Source organism: Trachinotus anak, unplaced genomic scaffold (genome assembly GCF_046630095.1).
Source record: "Trachinotus anak isolate AG129_WGS33_773 ecotype Australia unplaced genomic scaffold, CSIRO_AGI_Tana_v1 ptg000031l, whole genome shotgun sequence".
NCBI lineage: Eukaryota > Metazoa > Chordata > Actinopteri > Carangiformes > Carangidae > Trachinotus > Trachinotus anak.
The window spans coordinates 1,612,408-1,632,126 of record NW_027273882.1 but is presented as its reverse complement, the minus strand read 5'-3'; the positions used below and the strand labels follow the sequence as shown (position 1 = coordinate 1,632,126).

Sequence of the window (19,719 nt, the reverse complement as noted above, 5' to 3'; positions counted from 1 at the left end):
AAACCCAGCATACAGGTAACCTTACGGGAACGTTTCCTGATGGTTTTCTAAAGGTTACACCTTAAGAAAACGTTTTTGGGACGTTCGTTAAAGGTTAAATTTTATTTGCGTCCTTTTTGGTTTGGAATGAAAATATTTCATTTAGCTTCATTCTCATGTGTCAGTATAATTTTCATTACTCAAGGATAAAGAGGGTGATCAGTCATATGCTTTATTGAGAAAATTCATTTAGATGTAAAACTAAGTCTCTTAGGGAAGCTCCAAACTTCATAATCTTTCAAAAAAAAAGGTAATTATTTTTTAGTAATTGCACTGAGAAGGTAATGTTGACAAAGGACCACAAACTTAAAGATGACAATATATTTTATATGTTTCATTTTTGTCCAGTTATCAATTGTGTGTACGTACTGATTTATTCAATTTTTAAAAAGCAAAACAGTACAACAAAGACCATAAACAATGACTCCAAAAATGTGCAAACATACACAGCCAATAATGTAGCCGTAATTTTTTAATGAAGAAAATGAAAAATAAACATGTGTCCTACGAATGGTGTAGCTAGTTATGTGGTCTACTTAACCCGTTCATTAAACATGCAGGATGAAACTATTGGGCATTTTATTTTGAAAGGTAAAATGGGCTCATATCGAAATGTTAAACTGTTTTTTTTGGGGGTTTTTTTAAGTTACAGAAAATCCTTCCAGTCTTGACTGGGCTGTGACTTGTAGTCTAACTCTATAGGTGGCGGTAGTGAGTTCATCAGGGAGCAAATATACACAGATAGCGAGAAGAAAAAGCTGCAGCCATAGACGCAGGGTGATGACGTAGATGCTGGAAAATGGAGAGAACACACATGTCAGCTTTTGCCTTGTATCAAACGTTGTCAGTAGACGCGTCTCCCCCTGCTAAGAAGCCTTCGCTGCAGGTAGACATAATAAAAAATAATATGGTTGATAACCTGGCTTAGTGCCTGGTTGTGGTGTTGTGTACCACAGCTGCAGAGGGAGCAGCACTGAAACTGCATTACCTGTGTGTCTCAATCTTGTGTGTCTTTCTAGGTGGCCGCTAAGAAGAAAAAGAAAAAGGAGAATGGAGTTGCAGTCAACAAGGTCAACACACTTAAAGCGCAAACAAAGTCTGAAAAGAAGAAAATGCGAAAGAAGCCCCTGAAGTCTGTACCAAGAGAGGAAAGCCTGAAGGGAACTACTGAAGTAAGTGTGTACCTGCTGCAGAAATGCCAAGACAGATGCCATGAGGTGCTATGTTCATGAACACATGCATGAAAAGTTGTGATTTGTTCATCTGAATGTCAACGCTGTATCCCTCCAAAAGTATATCCTAACTTATAGTATCAGTGGTTTTTATTATTTCTTCTGAACCTGAAAAACTTTAACTGTGTAGTAAAGTCTTATGGAGCCTTTGTGTTTCAGGAGGAAGAGTGCGTAAATGGAGATGGTGAGGCTCTAGATGCTTTGCTGACTGACCTGGCAAGAGTCAACAACAGTAGGGAGAGAGCGAGTAAACTGTTCCAGTGGCTCATCAACCCCATTCCTGTCAAAGCCTTCTTCAGGTACCGATCAGTGTGTTAGCAGTGTCACAAGAAAATCACATTTTCCACCTGAATAGCTCAAATCTTCATGAAACAGTGCCTCTTTTTAAACACAAATATGTACATATCATAACAATTAACCTGATGTAGGCTGCAGTACAACAAACCCTGGAGTCATATGATGGCTCAACATAACATAGCTGCTCTGTGAAATGTCAACCTGAAAATAAACAGCCCTGCTGACAATGCATTTTACACCTTATCCAACATCTTTTTCAAAGATTTATGAGCTTAGGAAGTAGGAGAAGTTTCTCAACTACATCCTTTTGGTTGAGAAATTTATCTGACCAATTAAAAAATAACCCAAATTTGTAGATTCATAGTTTTCTTTGGATAGATTTGAAATTCAAAATTACAACAACACCATGCACAAGGTTTTGTATTTTTGTCGGAACACTCACCGAATTATATACGTACATTTATTTTCCTCCATAAGGGAAACATGGGAAAAAAAGCCTATTCTTGTTCAACGCAAGAATCCAGATTACTACAAGGGACTGTTCTCAACAGCAGAGTTTGATCGCATATTAAGAGAGGTAAGGATCTGAAATATAATATAAATTTAATGCTCATCACTTATCCATGCTACATTAATCTATAGTTCTCCTAACTGTGTCGTAATTTGTTGGTTTACACACACACACACACACACACACACACACACACACACATATATATATATATATATATATATATATATATATATATATATATATATATACTAGTTAGATTTCAAAAAATACTGAAGGACTCATGGATGATCTTTTCTTTATTTGATGTGGGAATATTTCTCCTTTTTGATTATCACAAAGTATTAGAGACTGGTTGTGTTTATCAGGAGCTAGCTCTCACTTAGCACAGGGTATATGTAAACCAGAATCTAGACACGAGCTGCGTCATATTTTTTCCTACTACTGGAGAGGTTCATAGAAAACCTGTATGGAGACAAAAGTCTTTCACACTGAACTACCTGTTTGTGGTGTTTGATTTCAGGAGGATGTTCAGTATGGCGTGAACCTGGATGTCACGAGCTACACTAACGGCAAGAGGGAGACGCACAATCCTCCAGGGAGAGCTCTGCCGTTCACCGTGTGGGACTTCTATGAGGTAAAGAGGATACAATGATGCAGGCAGCCGATTTGTATTCATACAGTATGTGACTACTTCTAATGCAAATAACAGTAATTATGCATTTTTATGTCCCTGATTACATTCCTAATAACTGGGTCCTCTTCTGCAAATTAGATGCATCAGCGTTCTCTGTTGGGGGGGATGGGGGGGGTTATTAAAGTTTCTTCTCACTTTCAAATTTTCCAGGTCCACCTTCATTAAAAAGCAGTTAGATGCATAATTATCTACTGAGGAATATATTAATTTTGATATTTTCAGTGCTGCAAGTTTGAAGTCATTTTGTGCTCGGTGCATTAACCATATCAGCGCACCATCTGCACAGCACTCCCACTGCAGATTAATAATCATCATTATACGTGCTGTTTTTTTCTCCATTCTCCAGAGGGGCTGCTCCCTCCGAATGCTCAACCCCCAGGCCTTCTCCTCCACCGTGTGGAGCGTGCTGTCCATCCTTCAAGAGCAGTTTGGCAGCATGGCAGGAGCCAACATGTGAGTGTTGGAGACAAAAACCGCGGCAAACTTTTAGGCACGCTATTTCACTTTCGGGTTTCGGTGTCAAACGTGTTTTTTCCCTTCACCAGATACCTGACACCACCTGGGACACAAGGCTTTGCTCCACATTATGACGACATTGAGGCGTTTGTGGTTCAGCTGGAGGGGAAGAAACACTGGAGAGTGTACAACCCAAGGTCAGATGCAGTTAATTCACTCTGTCAAGTTGAATCTAGTTATGCATTTTAAAACCTGGATTTCTTTTTTATTTATTTTTTTTTTTTTGAGCAAGGCTGTGAGAATTGATTGGGAAACATACCGAACAGATTCAGGATAAAACATATCTCAGATTTCTATGCGATATATTTATAATTTCACATAGTAGTTTTATTTTTTTTAAAAAGTCTATATTTTGGGTCTTCACTTTCTATCTCTAATAAACAACCATTTCATCCAGTGTTGATTTAATATGTGAGAGACTGAAGACACACGAAGTTGTTTTTCAAACTTTTTCTTGCAGGACAGACGACGAGGTCTTGCCTGTAGTTTCAAGTCGTGAGTAAAAAAAAAAATATTTATTTTGATTTTATTCACATGTACAGAGAGAATCTTTGCTCATTACACAAATGTGATGCAATTTTTTTTATAACTTTGGGATGTGCTTCATTTGTGTTTCCCCTCCAGCGAACTTCAATCAGGCCGACATCGGGAAGCCGATCCTGGAAGTGGTGCTAGAAGCCGGAGATCTCCTCTACTTTCCCAGAGGGTTCATCCACCAGGGCGACTGCCTGCCAGACGCTCACTCCCTGCACATCACCATCTCCTCCTACCAGAAGAACAGCTGGGGGGACCTGCTGCAGCGGGTAATGCGCTCTGATCCCCAGTGTGATGAACCTTTTGATGCTAGTTTTGATTCATCCAAATTAACAGTCATTTAATTGACAGCCACCTCATGAAAGTTTTTGCTTTTGCTGATTGAAGCACATTCAGCTCTTGGGGAAAAATACTGTTGCTATTTGCAACAGCAACAGTTATTTAGGAATACAGAAGAAGTCCTCCTAGTTGATCTTTGATAACACAAATGGTTTAAATAATCACTGAAAATAAAACCATACTTTTAGATCATCTAAGGAAAAATGTTTTAGTATAACTCCCACTGTGCTACTTTTTAGTAATCTGCAGACTGTACAGTGCAAGAACACTGCAGCTATGAGTACTCTAACAGCCAAGACAAAATATAAGAGCCCTGTGGTTTAAAAATAATAAAAAACGTCTGTATAGCATCTTTAGGTTATCACAGGGTAGCATTAGGGTAAAAGAACATGAAGCATTACACAGTTAAGTGTAATAATCAATGACATTTACAGTCTTTCTCTTTCCTCAGAGCCTTCGCAGAGAAGGTACAAACTATCTTTAAACTTTATATTTACCAAAGGTATTTCACATTTTAATTGCCTTGTTTAGGTGGTTCCGGCAGCAGTGGAAATAGCAATGGAGGAGGATGTGGAGTTCAGACAGGGCTTACCTCTGGACTACCTGACATACATGGGAGTACAGAATTCTGACAAGGTACAGAATCAGATATTCTTTTAACAACTTGTTGATTCTGGCCACAGTCACAGTCCTTCGTCTTTCCACGGTTTACCAACTCAAGAGACAAGTTCTCCTTTTGCAGGAGGACCCACGCAGGACAAAGTTCTTCTCACGAATTCAGAGCCTGATGAAGAAGCTTACGAATTACGCCCCGGTCGATGCTGCTGTGGATCAGAAAGCCAGAGACTTCCTCTATGACTGTCTGCCTCCTGTGCTGACTCCAGGTGTGCGAAGGATACGTTAGTCTGGAATCACCTCACTTTTGATTCACTTCATTTACAAGTCCAACTGGAGAGTAGAAAAATTGTACCACAGCATTTCAAGGTCCTGTGAATGAATAATGAATACGTTGTGCTTCTGACTAACATACTGTATTCACTGCATCCCCTGCAGAGGAACTGGCCTGCAGCGTTCAAGGAGCCCCTGCTAGGTGGGAACGTGGGCGACCTATGGATGTAGGTGCATGTATCACTAACCAGACCCAAGTCAGAGTCCTCCGTGCTGGATGTGCCAGGTAATCTTTTAAAACAGATTTCACAGCACATTCATGGCAGGCAGGTCCAGAGTGAACTATTATATGCCTGTCAAAGCACCGTGTAAACCCTGTTTCTAAAGGTGCTATTGAAAAAAAATAAAGTTATTATTAATCAAAATGCAGAGTATAGTGTCTTTGACTATATGTTATCAAGATCACCTGCTTCAATGATCCATGAAAGCAGAAATGTAGTGTAAAAATGTACTGATCAAGCATTTCTCCTGCCAGGTTATGCAGCGATGGAGACGCTGTGCATCTTTACTACACCACAGACAACTCCAGAGTTTACCACAAAGAGGAGCTCAAGAGTTTCGAAATAAAAGCAGAGGTAGAGATCTGAAGATCAGTGCAAATCTCATGTTTTGTACATCGTGTCCTAATGATGTTACCCCCGCCTAATAATTGTTTTTCTTTCAGCACACAGACACCATCGAGTTTCTGATCCATTCTTATCCCAAATTTGTGACAGTAGGAAGCTTCCCATGTGATTCTGCAAAGGACAGGGTATGCTGTTCTATGTACATAAGATCTTTGCTGAGATATGATGCAACTGTACATTCGGGCATTATTTCTTTTCTGTTTTCGGCTGTGTTTGGGGGTGGGGAGTGCATTATGCAGTTTATGCAGATGTTTTGGAAAAAGGCATGTCATTCTCCTCCATTTCTCTAATGTCCAAGGAGCTATTCAACACATCCCATTGTACATAGATATTGATTCTAAATATTTGTTTTGTATTTAATTTAAAATTTTAAGCCTGTGTTTTTGTGAAATCAGTGGCTGACCTGCTCTTTGTATGTTTTCTTTTTGGCCAGATTGCTTTGGCTGAGCTGCTATTTGAGAGGGGGATTATCCACACTGCAGAGCCTCTGTAAATGGCCTCAGATTCTTCAGTCATGCTGACTGCATGAGTACATTCAAATTGCCTTTGTACAAAATACAATCTTTGATTCAAAATCCTTCTTGTTCCAAGTAGTCCTCATTAGCTGTACTGTAGTGTTCATGCTGAACATTTGTTTTGTGTTCTGCATCAAATAAACCAGTTTTTACAAAAAAAAAAAAAAAAAAAAAAGACAAATGGATGGTATGTGTTATTCAACCCAAGTACAAAAGAGTTTGATGAGAAAGGGCATGTTTATTATTGGTTGATACAACTCAAAAGATTAAAGATTACTGGTTGGTACAACTCAAGAGCAGAGGTATAGGATTCTTCTTAAATAATTTGATTTGAGGACCACCCATCTGACATTCACACCACAGATGACAGGACACATTCCAGGTAGGAGTCGTCTACTTCCAGGTCACCTCCTCTCCAGGCTTCAGCTCCCTACAGAGAAATGATAAGGTTGCATAACGTTGGACCACAGTTGGCATTAAATGACCTTTTTGGGGCAGTTTGTTCAAGAATAATCTGCTGCTTTAAATTCAAACACTTCAAGGATTGATGTGAAAATGTAGGAGTCAACACACTACACACAGAATGCACAGTATTAAGTACAAACTGGATAAGTAGGAATCCAGTAGAAAAAAAATCATCACATTGCACCAGATCTTTAATTGACTGGCTTGTTAATGTTCTTACATATAGGTAGAAAATAGCTTTTTCTCACCTGCCGTACAACATGCTTTTGTTCCTGTAAAGTGTCAACTTCTGGTCCTGTTGTTTCTCGAAGTACCATCCAATCACAAAGCCCATGGGTACCAATATGTTCACCCAGTGTTCACGTGCAAGTGCTACGAAGTTGACCATGGTTCCTACAGAAATAAACAGAAGAGATTACAACATTAATCCAGAGGCACTGATTTTATTCTCTGATCCAATACACTTATGCTTATATTAGCACTTGTGCAGGGTGACTAAAGCTGTTATCCATTTCCCACACACTTAAAACTATTGGATTCTTTACAGTTTTATGTGAGAACATGAAATCGATAGATACAACATTGGCATTGCTTTAAACTCTGAATTTGATTATCACAGCCCCCTGTCAACAGACCGACATCTTCATGGTAATGAAAACAGTACATTCAAGTGTCCTCGTGACATGAGGCCAAGATACCATATTTTACACCTACATTTACTGACAACCCTAAGGCATACTGGGTGGGCTGGTCTGCCAGCCACTAAATAAAAATCTATCCATTTCAACAAGCACTTGATCTAGAGACACTGAAATCTGTGGGAAGTAGTCCTTAGCAAAAGTTATCCTGCTAGAGGACAACCTTTAAACCTTTGCTCTTATCCTTTGGACAAGCTTATTTGTGTGGACACCAATTGGACTATACGGCAACAGAAAAATAATGCAGGTTAAGGAGTACCCTCCTTATACACTTCATTGTTGCTCCAGGCAGAGCTCTGGGGTAATTAGTGTTGGAGTTGAAGGTCATGTCTAAATCTCATTAATTGCATATCTTGCTCTATCAAACAGCAGTGAGTGTAACACAACAATCGCTTCAAACCAGTGGTGGAAAGTAACAAAGCACATTTGCTCACATGCTGTGATTAGGTAACTAACTTAACAAAAGTGAGGATTTGATGCTTTTCTTTGTCACACAGGACAGTAAACTGAATATCTTTGGATTTTGGGCTGTTGGTCAGACAAGACACGGCAGCTGAAGATGTCACCTCAGCCTGTAGAATATTATAAAAGCTTTTTTTTTTTTTTTTAACCATTGTCTGGCATTTTATAGATAAAACAAATGATTGGAAAAAACACCAGAGCAGATTAATAAATAATAAAAAAGTTGTTAGCTGCATTCCTATTTTAGATACAATTCAACGGCACCACAAACTGCAGCCTTCAAAATGAACGTACAGTTGAATCGGCACTTGTTGGTTTCAATAAAAACTGAACATTATAACCTTCATGAAGGTTGCATATACCTCAGGATTGTAGTATTAGACTGCATTAGTCTTAGCCGGGTGTACCTAATGAACTCACAACTGAGTGTATGACCCTTTATAAAATATAAAGCATTAGCATCGATTAAACTACCCAACAGAAAATGTAGTGAAAAGCTGTACCTCGGCCAACTACAACATTAAGACACAGCTTCCATTTTAATACATAAATTATTACGATCCAATAATATAAATGTAATAGGACAGGGTTCCCCGGCATTGTGAGTATTTTGAATGCAGGAAGTTTTCTTGTAGCAGTGTTTTTGCATGGTGGTATCACAGCTTTGACTTAAGTAAAACTCCTGCTTCAGACCACATATGCGGTAGCTGTTATTTCAACATTCAAACTGAGCGAAGTAAAGCGTAAAATCCTGAAAATATGACGAGCTTGCACACTTTTAAAACGCAAGCTGATCGCTACTACAGCCACCAGCGTCCGGCTAGCTAAACAGATAGCTATGTAGCATTAGCAATACATGTCAGGTTTTCATTGAGAATGAGTTCTCATTTAAAATAGGTGCTCTGCGTTTCGCACAGTAAAGATAATATACAAAGGCTAAAACAATAAAGACAAACGACTTTAACATCCAAAATAGTACCTTCTCTTTACACCAAGCCGCGGCCTTCAGTACTTCACTCACAAGGCAGAGGACATTGGACTCTACTAACTATGCACCTAAGTCGTGGTCACTTAAACAAGAAAACCACTATAAACATTATTATTACCGTAATAATTCTTATTATGCTACTAAAAAAATATTACTTTATTTTAAAAACTGAAATATAATTAAATACATTATGACACAATAATGAGTATTCGGTGTTTTGGCATAAAATGATTTTTGCGAACACCCCTACACTTGGTACGCTCCTTTGCCCTTTCACTCATGATGCAGCGGCAATTATGTCTGTCTGCTAGTCAAGTGTGTGTTCAAAAACGCTAGCCAAAATGTCTTAAAATTGGGATTATAGAGATTCCACCTAATTGTGTTTATATTCCAACGGGAGAAAATTATATTATCTCACATTTAATGGTGTGTAGCACGTTCCTTTGTCGACTGAATTTACTTATATCCCTGAGCTAAAGTTTAGCTAGCATGCATTGATTGTGTGAGCTAACTGTGGCTAGCAACTAAACCGTGTTTACTTTTAATTCACTTAATGTTTCACAGTCTAAGCGCATTCCACAGACAAGAGTTTATGCATCATTATGCTAATATATCATTCAGTATTATTTTAAAACGGGACCACAGCTTCCGTCGTTTTCTCTGTAGATGTAGTTGATTGAACAGGGGAAGTTTTTGCTCATTCGCAAAGAGCTCAGCACTTTACGCACACGTTTTGTTTATTGGGGTGATTTTGTCTTACAGTCAACCGAAGCTGACGGTAACTTAACTGTACTTTCAGCGTGACAACTGAGGAAGAATGACGTCCATTATCAAGCTGACAGCCGTGTCAGGGGTTCAGGAGGAGTCGGCCCTCTGCTACCTGCTGCAGGTGGATGAATTCCGCTTCCTCCTGGACTGTGGCTGGGATGAGAACTTCTCCATGGACATCATTGATGCTATGAAACGGTAATGATGACATCCACCCTGTCATCCTGTGAATTGAAACAAGTGTGTGATATTCATGTGACCGTGGCTGATGATCATATGTAACATCGTAAGTCCTATCTGACTGAGTGTGGCTGTTCAACAAGCACTGGCCATCTCTTGCCTTGACTTCTGTAAAGCCCCTTCTGTCTGCATGCACAGTAAAACCTCTGCAAAGGGTCCAAAATGTGGCAGCATGTCAGGTCTTCAGCCAGCCAAAGACAGCCCATGTCACGTCACTTTTCCCTGCTCTGCTCTTGCTCCATGTTGTCACTTGCGTTAAAGGATAGGCTCACAATTTTTCCAAGTCTGTCCTGAAACGATAGCCAGGTGCCTATTTGTAAGCTCTAACATGTTTTGATTCACTCCTCATGTTTATAACGGTTATTAAGAGTTCCCATTCTAAAGCACAAAGTGTTGGACAACAAAACCCACAGTCCTGTGAAAATAGTTAGTGTCAGGTACACATTGTAATAGATATTTGCAGGGAAGAGGACTGTGGATTTTTTCTCAGTTATACTGAAAATACTTTAGGAGGGAATTATGCAATGACCAATATGAACAGGAAGAACAATTACAGCCTAACCTGCCAATTGTTATAGGACTGACTTGAAAACCTGTGACCCAATCACTTACAGAGTGACCACTGGTACAGCACCCACCTTCCTGGCTCATTCAGATTTCTGAGCTTTCTTATTCACATTGCAAATGAAGGATGCCCAGTCCTTCTATTGCTATATGGGAGAAAATCTCTTCTGCTGGGCAGTGAATGAGTCACCAAACTGGATTCAGTCAACAGTACTTTTCTGTCCTACCTCTCCAACAGTACTTACTAACCTTATGTGCCCTGTCTCTCTCAATCGCTGCAGCTGTTTTCATCTACTATAGGCACTTATATGTAACACATGTGATGACTTCTCTTTAATCCACTGTGGTTTGGGTTGTACCTCATTTGTACATCACATCATCAAGTGTGTGCCAAATGAATAAACATAAATGTCATTTGTCCTCCTCAGATATGTTCATCAGGTTGATGCTGTGCTCCTCTCTCACCCTGACCCCATACACCTGGGAGCCCTGCCATACGCTGTGGGAAAATTGGGTCTAAACTGTACAATTTATGCTACAATTCCAGTCTATAAAATGGGCCAGATGTTTATGTATGATCTATATCAGGTAAGAAGGAGGAGTGGAAGACGCTGTTCATTTATTTATATATATATATATATATATATATATATATATATATTATTGTTGCTCAATTGCATGACTGCAACTGCTTTCTTAATAGTTTCCTTCTTTCCATTTAGTCTCGAAACAACAGTGAAGATTTCACACTCTTCACTCTTGATGATGTGGACTGTGCTTTTGATAAAATCCAGCAGCTGAAATACTCTCAGATCGTCAACCTGAAAGGTGAGTTAGTCGCAGATCCTTATAGGCCAGGAGTCACCCGGGGTTGCGTATCACAGCTACCAAAGTATCTTTATTTTTACTTGACAGGCAAAGGACACGGTCTCTCCATCACACCGCTTCCAGCTGGTCACATGATAGGAGGCACCATATGGAAAATTGTGAAGGACGGGGAGGAGGAGATTGTTTATGCCGTGGACTTCAACCACAAGAGAGAAATGTAAGCACAGACGAAACATTAAAATATGATCTGGAATTTTTTTTTTTTTTCATTTTGGCTGTTAACTAATGTCCTCTGTTTCTAGCCACCTGAATGGCTGTACACTGGAGAGCATCAGTCGTCCTTCCTTACTCATTACAGACTCCTTCAATGCTGCATATGTGCAGCCACGTCGTAAACAACGAGATGAGCAGCTCCTTAGTAAGTGATCTTCATAAGACTACAGCAGCAGTGTATAGCAGCATATTTATTTATTTATTAATCACTTTAAAAATATTGTATTCGTTTTATAACGCATCCCAGTGGTCAAAGAAATGAACCATGTAATCCTGATTTCCATTTCAACTTTAAAATTGAGACTCAAAGAAACATAATGTCATTTAAAGTCCTCTCTTTCTGTCCTTTAAGACAGAATGAGTTTGTTTTGCTTAATGCTGTGCAGAAAATAAAAGGAGAATGTGTGGTGTTTTGCAGCTCTGTCAGCCAAGGATTAAACTGCATGCCATGCTAAATGTAGAAATGAATAAAATGGGTGAATAAGGCAGTTTGTCACTTTTAAACATATTCCTCTTGTGTTTTTTTTTCTCTTGAAGCTAATGTAATGGAGACCCTGCGTGGTGACGGTAATGTCCTTATTGCCGTGGATACAGCTGGGCGTGTGTTGGAGCTGGCTCAGCTCCTGGATCAGATCTGGAGGACAAAGGATGCTGGTCTGGGAGTTTATCCACTAGCTCTGCTTAACAACGTCAGCTACAATGTAGTGGAGTTTTCCAAGTCCCAGGTATTATTCACTGATCACACTTGAGAAGATATTGTACAATTCCTTACTTTTTAAAATTGAATGATTTTAGAGTTATTTGCCAAACACAATAAACAGTAATATTAACTTGTCTTGGTTTCACTGCTGCAGAGACAAGCAGCAAATCATGATATACTATAAATGCTTCTCAGCAGCCATAACTGATAATCTACTGTTTGCCTGTAGGTGGAGTGGATGAGTGATAAGCTTATGAGGTGTTTTGAGGACAAGAGAAACAACCCGTTCCAGTTCCGTCACTTGACCCTGTGCCACAGTCTGGCGGACCTGGCCCGGGTGCCCAGCCCCAAAGTGGTGCTTTGCAGCCAGCCAGACCTCGAGTCGGGCTTTTCTCGAGAACTCTTCATCCAATGGTGCCAAGACACCAAAAACTCCATCATCCTGACCTACCGCACTACACCTGGAACCCTGGCCCGCTACCTCATCGACAACCCCGGAGAGAAGATGCTGGATCTGGAGGTGAGACCAGCAGTCGCGACGCTGATTTACTATGACAGAGGGGTTGAGTTTTATCTCGTCATGCAAGCATTTGCCCCTTGGGAAGCTCCTGTCTCTCACATTCAGACCCAGCTGAAGAAACGGCAAAATGTGTCACTCTATTGTTTGCACCATATCCATCTTTCACTCTTTTTATTATGACAGGTGCGGAAAAGAGTGAAGCTGGAAGGCAAGGAGCTGGAGGAATACCTTGAAAAGGAGAAAATAAAGAAAGAAGCAGCTAAGAAACTCGAACAAGCAAAAGAGTAAGTCCCAGTAGAGATGCTACTTTCACTGGGTGGTTTAAGGATTATGTGTCTTTACTTGATGATGCTTGTTGGTGTTGCAAAACACCCAGTTCATCTAATTTTACAGTCTGATGATAATTAAAACAGCAAATTATGTTAAAAAAAACAACACAAATGCTAATGATGGTCTCAATTCCAAATCTGAAACATGCTGTTTAAAGGGAAATCTGTGAATGGGAGATGAGTCATGGCACCGTTACAACATTTATACTCTGCAACTGAGCAAAAATCTGCTGTCTGCGACTCATATGTACTCTGTTTAATGTTTATTTGATGCTGCTGCTGCAGGGTGGATGTGGACTCCAGTGATGAGAGTGATATGGATGATGATCTGGATCAGCCAGCTGTGGTAAAAAACAAGCACCACGACTTGATGATGAAGGGCGAGGGGAACCGCAAAGGTAGCTTCTTCAAACAGGCCAAAAAGTCTTATCCGATGTTTCCCACGCATGAGGAAAGGATCAAATGGGACGAGTACGGGGAAATCATCAGGTACTGCAGTATCACATATGAGATTAGCTACACCCACCTCCATTTTTCTGTCGTTGTCAATAAACTACTGTTGTGTTTTCAAAGGCTGGAAGAGTTTCTGGTTCCTGAACTGCAGGCCACAGAGGAGGAGAAAAGCAAACTGGAATCTGGGCTGACCAACGGTGATGAACCCATGGACCAGGATCTCTCTGTTGTTCCCACCAAATGCATCTCCAGTGTAGAAAACCTTGAAATTAGGTCAGTGATCATCTCAAGCTAGAGGCTTCTGCGGATCATATTAATGAGAACTAGAACTCTGCAGGTTTAAATTCACATAATATTGTGTAATTTTTTTTCTTCTCCCTCATAAACTGCCCTTACAGCTGGTCAGTGGCCAACAGTGCAGTGCAGTGCAGGACAGTATAGTGTTATGGTTGTTGGATGACCTCCAGGTGTGTGTAAACGTTTGAATGTGAAGCTAAGTGATGCTGAAAAAGGTTAGGTGTTGTCAGCAAACCTCTCCTGGCTAAATTACAAGTCTGTCAAAAAAAAAATCTCATCTGTGCTGGTGTGAAACATTGTTTGTACAATCAGCAGCTTTAAAAGGCTTCATTGTGTCTTAATTCCTGTACAGAGCGAGGGTGACGTATATAGACTATGAAGGTCGCTCTGATGGAGACTCCATCAAGAAGATTATTAATCAGATGAAGCCCAGACAGCTTGTGATCGTTCACGGGCCGCCAGAGGCCAGCCTGGACCTGGCTGAGTCCTGCAAGGCTTTCAGCAAGGACATCAAAGTCTACACACCCAAACTGCAGGAGACTGTAGACGCCACCAGCGAGACGCACATCTACCAGGTCAGCCTCAGTCGAGCCCTGCTGCTCCGTTCGAGTGAATTTGGTCTTTTTGATTACTGCGCCAGAAGCAACCTTCCATGACAGGCCAGTGTCTCCACTCTCTCTCTTCTCCTCACAATAAAGGTGCGGTTGAAAGACTCCCTGGTGAGCTCCCTGCAGTTCTGCAAAGCCAAAGACACGGAGCTGGCGTGGATCGATGGCGTGCTGGACATGCGCGTGGTGAAGGTGGACACGGGCGTGATGCTGGAGGAGGGTGTGAAAGAGGAGATCGAGGATGGGGATCTGGCCATGGACATCGCCCCCGATCTTGGCATCGATCACAACGCCACAGCGGTGGCAGCGCAGCGTGCCATGAAGAACCTGTTTGGAGAAGACGAGAAGGAGTTTTCTGAAGAAAGCGATGTGATTCCCACGCTGGAGCCACTGCCTCCACACGAGGTGGGGAAATTCAGACAGACTTTTCTCAGCAAAGTTGTTGAAATGATAGCTCATTATTGCTGAATAGGAGTTCAGGGTTTTGGGAAATGTGGGAAACTTTGTGGCTGGTAAGCTTAAAGATTCCATCTACTCTGCGTAGAATAATTATTTGTGTTTGAAAAGGTTTTTCCACCAAAAAAAAACAAAACTGCTAGAATTTCTTAAAATTGCATCTTCTCCTCATATAAAAATCCAGAATCTGTGAATACGTAAATGATCTATGAATACATGAAAAATTAACTACTAGACACCAGATGCTGTCTACTTCACTGATAGTCACCAAGACTGGCTTCAACTTGGGTCAGTAGTGTCGCATCAGTGAGGGGATCATGGGTTCATAAAAGAAGTGGGAAGACAGAAAGTGCTTTTTTTATTCAGCTTAGCTTAGAGAGGTGCTGTCTTCAGGTGAAAGACCTGTCAACTCATATTGGCAGATAACCTTGTTTCAAGAGACTTTGCAACAATGTAAATTACTAATAGTACAAGCAGCAGATGACATTAAGAACCAAGCAGTTGCTGCAGCCAGTGAATGAAAACCCTTATTTTCCTGTACTGAGAGATTTCTCAAACCTCTTAAGAATGACGTTTGAGCTCTAACAGTGCAATTAACAGTGCTCAAGAACTAAAAATGTTCTATTCGTTGGAAATAAAGATTCGAGAATAAAGAACATTTTTCAAGGAACTTTGCACCAACCAAACTGGAGCAGGCAGTAAAGTCTGCTGCAGTTACATAAGAAAGAGATAAAATAAGGGGAACTTAATCCCAAAAGGAACAGTCAATGAAGATGTATGGAAAACCAAATCATTTCCAGCTCACTGAGGACTGAAAAAAAATTGTGTAACATCCTATCAAATGTGTTTTTGGAAAACAATAACAACAGCTTATAATGGAGCATCAGGCTAAAACTAGAATGTTCTGAATTATACATGTTGCTTCAGATAATGCATTAAACAGGAAGACCAGTGCTATGATATCGCACAGTCATTCCAAAACATGCATCAGGAGGTGTGTGTGCTCACTCCTGTCTCTGTACAGTTTTCATTTTAAGTTTGCAATTAGGAATAAAAGAGAAATGTTTGATTTAAATCCAAAATTTTACCATTCAGGCCCAGTTTTCCCAAGGTTTATCCCAGAGCAGGTAATCACAGGACTTGCATCTGCATGTGGTTAAAAACTTGGAGAAAGGCCTTGAGAGGGACTGTAATGTGATCCTGTTAGCATGTGTCCACAAAGTGTAAAAGCTGTTCAGACAGGCCCTTGAGAAACACTCACTCACTGACCGGCGCTCTCCTCTGTTCTCCCTCCAGATTCCAGGGCATCAGTCGGTGTTCATCAACGAGCCTCGCCTCTCTGACTTCAAGCAGGTCCTGCTGAGAGAGGGCATCCAGGCCGAGTTTGTGGGAGGAGTGCTGGTATGCAACAACATGGTGGCAGTCCGCAGGGTGAGTGTCCTTCCCCCCGGCTCACTGAGCACGCTATCCATCAGCCCCCCTTGCTATGCCCGTCACCCCAACCCGTCAACAGGGAAAGCAGCCAGCACAGAACAGACATACGGCGCAGGCTTGTTTTCGCCAGAACCACCCAATGAAAATGTCGAGCTTCTGGTTTTATTCCATACTGATTCATATCTAGGTCTGTGAGCAAAGGAGTTGCATCACTTTACTGAAACTCAGAACATGAGAATGAAATGTCCAGACAACTTTAAATGTCTTTTGTTCATTATAAAAAAAAAAATACATCTTTTCACATCTTCTCTCTGTAGCCTACAGCTCAGACACTAATTTACTTGAGAAGAAATAATTCATCACTGCAACAAAGCGACACAGGATGAGTACATTTCCAATGACATGAGAATTTACTGCCTTAGACTGTGTTGACTGTGAGCCATATTGCTGTGAAGCAGTGTGACACATTCAGCATCTCCCTTTGTTTTATGATGATTGTGCATCCAGAGCAGGCTGCACTTTTCAAAGCACTGGGCAAGTTGTTTTAGATCGCAGGAGAAATCCAGCAGCTTAGACTGGAGACAGAAGCAGTAGGCTGTATATAATCTATGTGAATCTCTTTTTGTGTGTGTTAACAGATGTTGGCAACCAAACCAAAATCAAGATTCATATTTTGTATAGGATAGAAACAGCACTCACAAAATATATCAAGCAAAAAAGAAATTTCTAACTATAATTAGCTGAAAATGACCGAAAGCAAGTGTAATTTCTGGTGGTTTCTGTGTTAAAGGTTCATTTACTGACACACTATAAAATAAAATGTCAGTACTCAACACAAAATGGAACCTTAAAGACAAAGAGAAACAAACCCAGACAGCCTAAGTAGGATAAAAAAAAAAAAACCCAAAGGCAAATGAAAACATCTCACCTCAGGAGAAACAGACAAAAAAGAATCACAGGCAGAACTTAACAACTAAAGTAAAAGGAAAAGTAGGAGTGAGCCAGGATACCAACAACAAAATGCATAATTGACGAGAACTTAAAATAGATGCAACCCAGAAAATGAAATCAAAGAGAACGGAGGCTGCTAAAGGAGCATGTGCGTCTGTGTGTACTTGTGCTATTTAAATTGGAAATCATGATGGATTTGGATTCATTAGACACTGCAATCTCAAATCTGGAGGAAGGAATGGCGAACATGTTTATTTTAGAGGTCAGCTGTGCGCTGCACAGAGCTTGTATGAACTTTCAACATGTTGCACAAAGTGTTAGTGAATGTTCTGCGAGGATCCTGATGACCTGTTCGTCTTTGTGCTCTTTGTCCAGACGGAGGCCGGTCGTATTGGCCTGGAGGGTTGCCTGTGTGACGACTACTATAAGATCCGGGAGCTGCTGTATCAGCAGTACGCCGTGGTATAGCAGCAGCAGCAGCAGCAGCAGCAGCAGCAGAGCACACCATGGAAACACAGAGACAATCCTTTACAAGAACTTTACCCAGAGGACAACAGTGTACTGCACTTGGGCTACCTCTGCCCCATGGGCGGCTCCAGCTGTTTTACTGCAAACCTTGTTGTACATTTTCCGTTTTATATTTTTTTCCAGATAACAATGTTTTTGTTTTGTTTTTTATTGTTAGTTTACCTCAGCAGAATGAGAAGCAGATGCTTTCTCTGGATGGACCTCTCTGTGAACAGACTCTGTCTCATATACCTACAACTCCCACTGTACAGTAACAACCTAACGCACTGGATGGACTGCAGGATGCTCTCATATTACCCCTCGTATTATGTAATTAAAAACAGTTTTCTTTTTTTCTTCAATTTTCTTTCATAAATGCAGTGCTGTGAAAGGTTTGTCTCAGATGTCCATAGTTTGGCTTGGGTATTGAACTTTAAAAAAAAAAAAACAGTAATTTTCACATCCATCCAAAAAGTAGCTTCCATGCTGTGGAGTTAGGATAAGACATAATTGAAATGACGCATTTCCAACAGTGTCATCAAAAACGAACATTATAACACTTTGTAAAGGTAGAATTATAATAATTATTTATTATTATAATAATAAAGACAAAAAGGAAAACAAAAAAAAAGCTTTTAATTGTGTAAATAGCGTTCCTCATCACTAGTAAACTGATCTTCTTGTGTAAAATTGGCAGAAGTCCCCTTTAAATGCAGATGCATTGAGTATAAAATGTTATGCTGAATGTGAAAAAGGTTTTGAAAAGTATAATTTTGATACCAAACATTTTCAAACACTGCCCAGCCCTGTCCATATTAGGCATGATGTTCTGTTTGTACTTTCTGTTCCATCACCGCACAAGCTTTCCTGCCTACTAGGTCAACTAGTTACTGCATTAACAGCAGATGGAGACATTTTGCAGCTGTATCTTACCAGCCTCTGAATACCCATATCAAATCTGCCCATGCAGCAGCACCATCTGTAATACAGGCGTGAGATGACATTGTCCCTGAAGTGATAACTGGGATTGAACATAATTCAGTCTGATATGTAGTGAGCTAGGATTACCATACCTCTTTATATTTTAGGCAACTGTCTTTGGCAGCAAAAAAAAACAAAAAAAAACTATTTACCTTCCTGGCTGTTTGTGACGGGGGGGGGGGGAATTAGACGGTTCAGCAGTTTGTTTTCTTATCTTTTTCAGGCACACATGGATATACAGCCTCACCTCTGCTGTGCCCCAGTGAGGTGTAACCAGAGTATTAGAAAGTCGGGTGATAAGAGGGGGTGTTGAGGATGGAAGGGGAGGCAGGGTGTCATTGCAGGAGTGATGTGTCCGCTGCAGCCGTGGTGGCACATTGACTCGGTTGATTACATTTGCAGTGTTGTGTGAATCCCCGGGGTAGATCCTTAACACAGGCAGCTGTGGAATGCCACTTTTATGGATATACCAAAACAAACCGCCTTCCCCACAACCCCTCTCCATCACCCCCAACACTCCAACCGCACACATGCCCACAGTGTGATGACACACTCCGCGGTGGAGACTCCTCCTACACTGACAGCCTGTTTAACAATCACAGGGAGGGTATGCATACACACAAGTAGGACAGTAAAAGTGAGCAGTGTTAGAGAGCGTGTGTGTGTGTGAGGGGGTGATCATGCACATGGTTGGAGGAGTTAGACTTGAGCATGGATGGCTGGCTGACGTGCAGGCCTGTTTTTATACAGTTGCATAACATACAGTCTTGCACTTTAGAAACATTAAAATTTAAATGCTCTTTTTTAATCCATGGCTCACACAGACACTCAAAAAAAAAAACAACTTTCATGTTCAGAAACGCACAAATGATTCCTTTATTTATTTCTTTCCCCCCCCCCTGAACCTCAGTAACCTATGACAGACTGAGAGATAGAGAGGTAG

General features: G+C 40.7%; 3 protein-coding genes across 3 annotated transcripts; 2 read left to right on the top strand and 1 right to left on the bottom strand.

Moving 5' to 3' along the window:
• Positions 1-765: 765 nt before the first annotated feature.
• riox1 (ribosomal oxygenase 1) lies at positions 766-6,314 on the top strand. Its single transcript, XM_071467753.1, has 15 exons — positions 766-925; positions 1,059-1,211; positions 1,431-1,570; positions 2,046-2,145; positions 2,603-2,716; positions 3,123-3,229; positions 3,322-3,429; positions 3,753-3,787; positions 3,917-4,095; positions 4,697-4,801; positions 4,908-5,049; positions 5,219-5,339; positions 5,589-5,688; positions 5,778-5,864; positions 6,173-6,314. Exons 1-15 carry the CDS (start codon positions 839-841, stop codon positions 6,230-6,232), a joined length of 1,638 nt encoding a protein of 545 aa, XP_071323854.1. The 5' UTR covers positions 766-838; the 3' UTR covers positions 6,233-6,314.
• A 158-nt stretch (positions 6,315-6,472) lies between these two features.
• On the bottom strand, positions 6,473-8,980 carry LOC139612302 (NADH dehydrogenase [ubiquinone] 1 beta subcomplex subunit 1). The gene is made up of 3 exons (XM_071467754.1): positions 8,859-8,980; positions 6,968-7,112; positions 6,473-6,684 (listed from the first exon to the last, which is right to left on the bottom strand). The coding sequence occupies exons 2-3, from the start codon at positions 7,105-7,107 to the stop codon at positions 6,648-6,650; spliced, it is 177 nt and encodes a 58-aa protein (XP_071323855.1). The 5' UTR covers positions 7,108-7,112; positions 8,859-8,980; the 3' UTR covers positions 6,473-6,647.
• A 162-nt stretch (positions 8,981-9,142) lies between these two features.
• Positions 9,143-18,157, top strand: cpsf2 (cleavage and polyadenylation specific factor 2). Its single transcript, XM_071467752.1, has 15 exons — positions 9,143-9,293; positions 9,667-9,833; positions 10,868-11,027; positions 11,162-11,267; positions 11,355-11,484; positions 11,570-11,685; positions 12,078-12,265; positions 12,470-12,760; positions 12,944-13,044; positions 13,375-13,578; positions 13,663-13,815; positions 14,192-14,414; positions 14,538-14,852; positions 16,200-16,334; positions 17,664-18,157. Exons 2-15 carry the CDS (start codon positions 9,685-9,687, stop codon positions 17,754-17,756), a joined length of 2,364 nt encoding a protein of 787 aa, XP_071323853.1. The 5' UTR covers positions 9,143-9,293; positions 9,667-9,684; the 3' UTR covers positions 17,757-18,157.
• The last annotated feature ends 1,562 nt before the right edge of the window (positions 18,158-19,719 follow it).

Coding starts and splice junctions, on each gene's coding strand:
- cpsf2 (XM_071467752.1), top strand. CDS start 9,685: ATGACGTCCATTATCAAGCTGACAGCCGTGTCAGGGGTTCAGGAGGAG. Junction 9,834..10,867: donor ATCATTGATGCTATGAAACG/GTAATGATGACA, acceptor TGTCCTCCTCAG/ATATGTTCATCAGGTTGATG. Junction 11,686..12,077: donor ACGAGATGAGCAGCTCCTTA/GTAAGTGATCTT, acceptor TTTCTCTTGAAG/CTAATGTAATGGAGACCCTG.
- LOC139612302 (XM_071467754.1), bottom strand. CDS start 7,107: ATGGTCAACTTCGTAGCACTTGCACGTGAACACTGGGTGAACATATTG. Junction 6,685..6,967: donor AAAAGCATGTTGTACGGCAG/GTGAGAAAAAGC, acceptor ATTTCTCTGTAG/GGAGCTGAAGCCTGGAGAGG.
- riox1 (XM_071467753.1), top strand. CDS start 839: ATGGAGAGAACACACATGTCAGCTTTTGCCTTGTATCAAACGTTGTCA. Junction 1,571..2,045: donor CCTGTCAAAGCCTTCTTCAG/GTACCGATCAGT, acceptor TTCCTCCATAAG/GGAAACATGGGAAAAAAAGC. Junction 5,050..5,218: donor GCCTCCTGTGCTGACTCCAG/GTGTGCGAAGGA, acceptor CATCCCCTGCAG/AGGAACTGGCCTGCAGCGTT.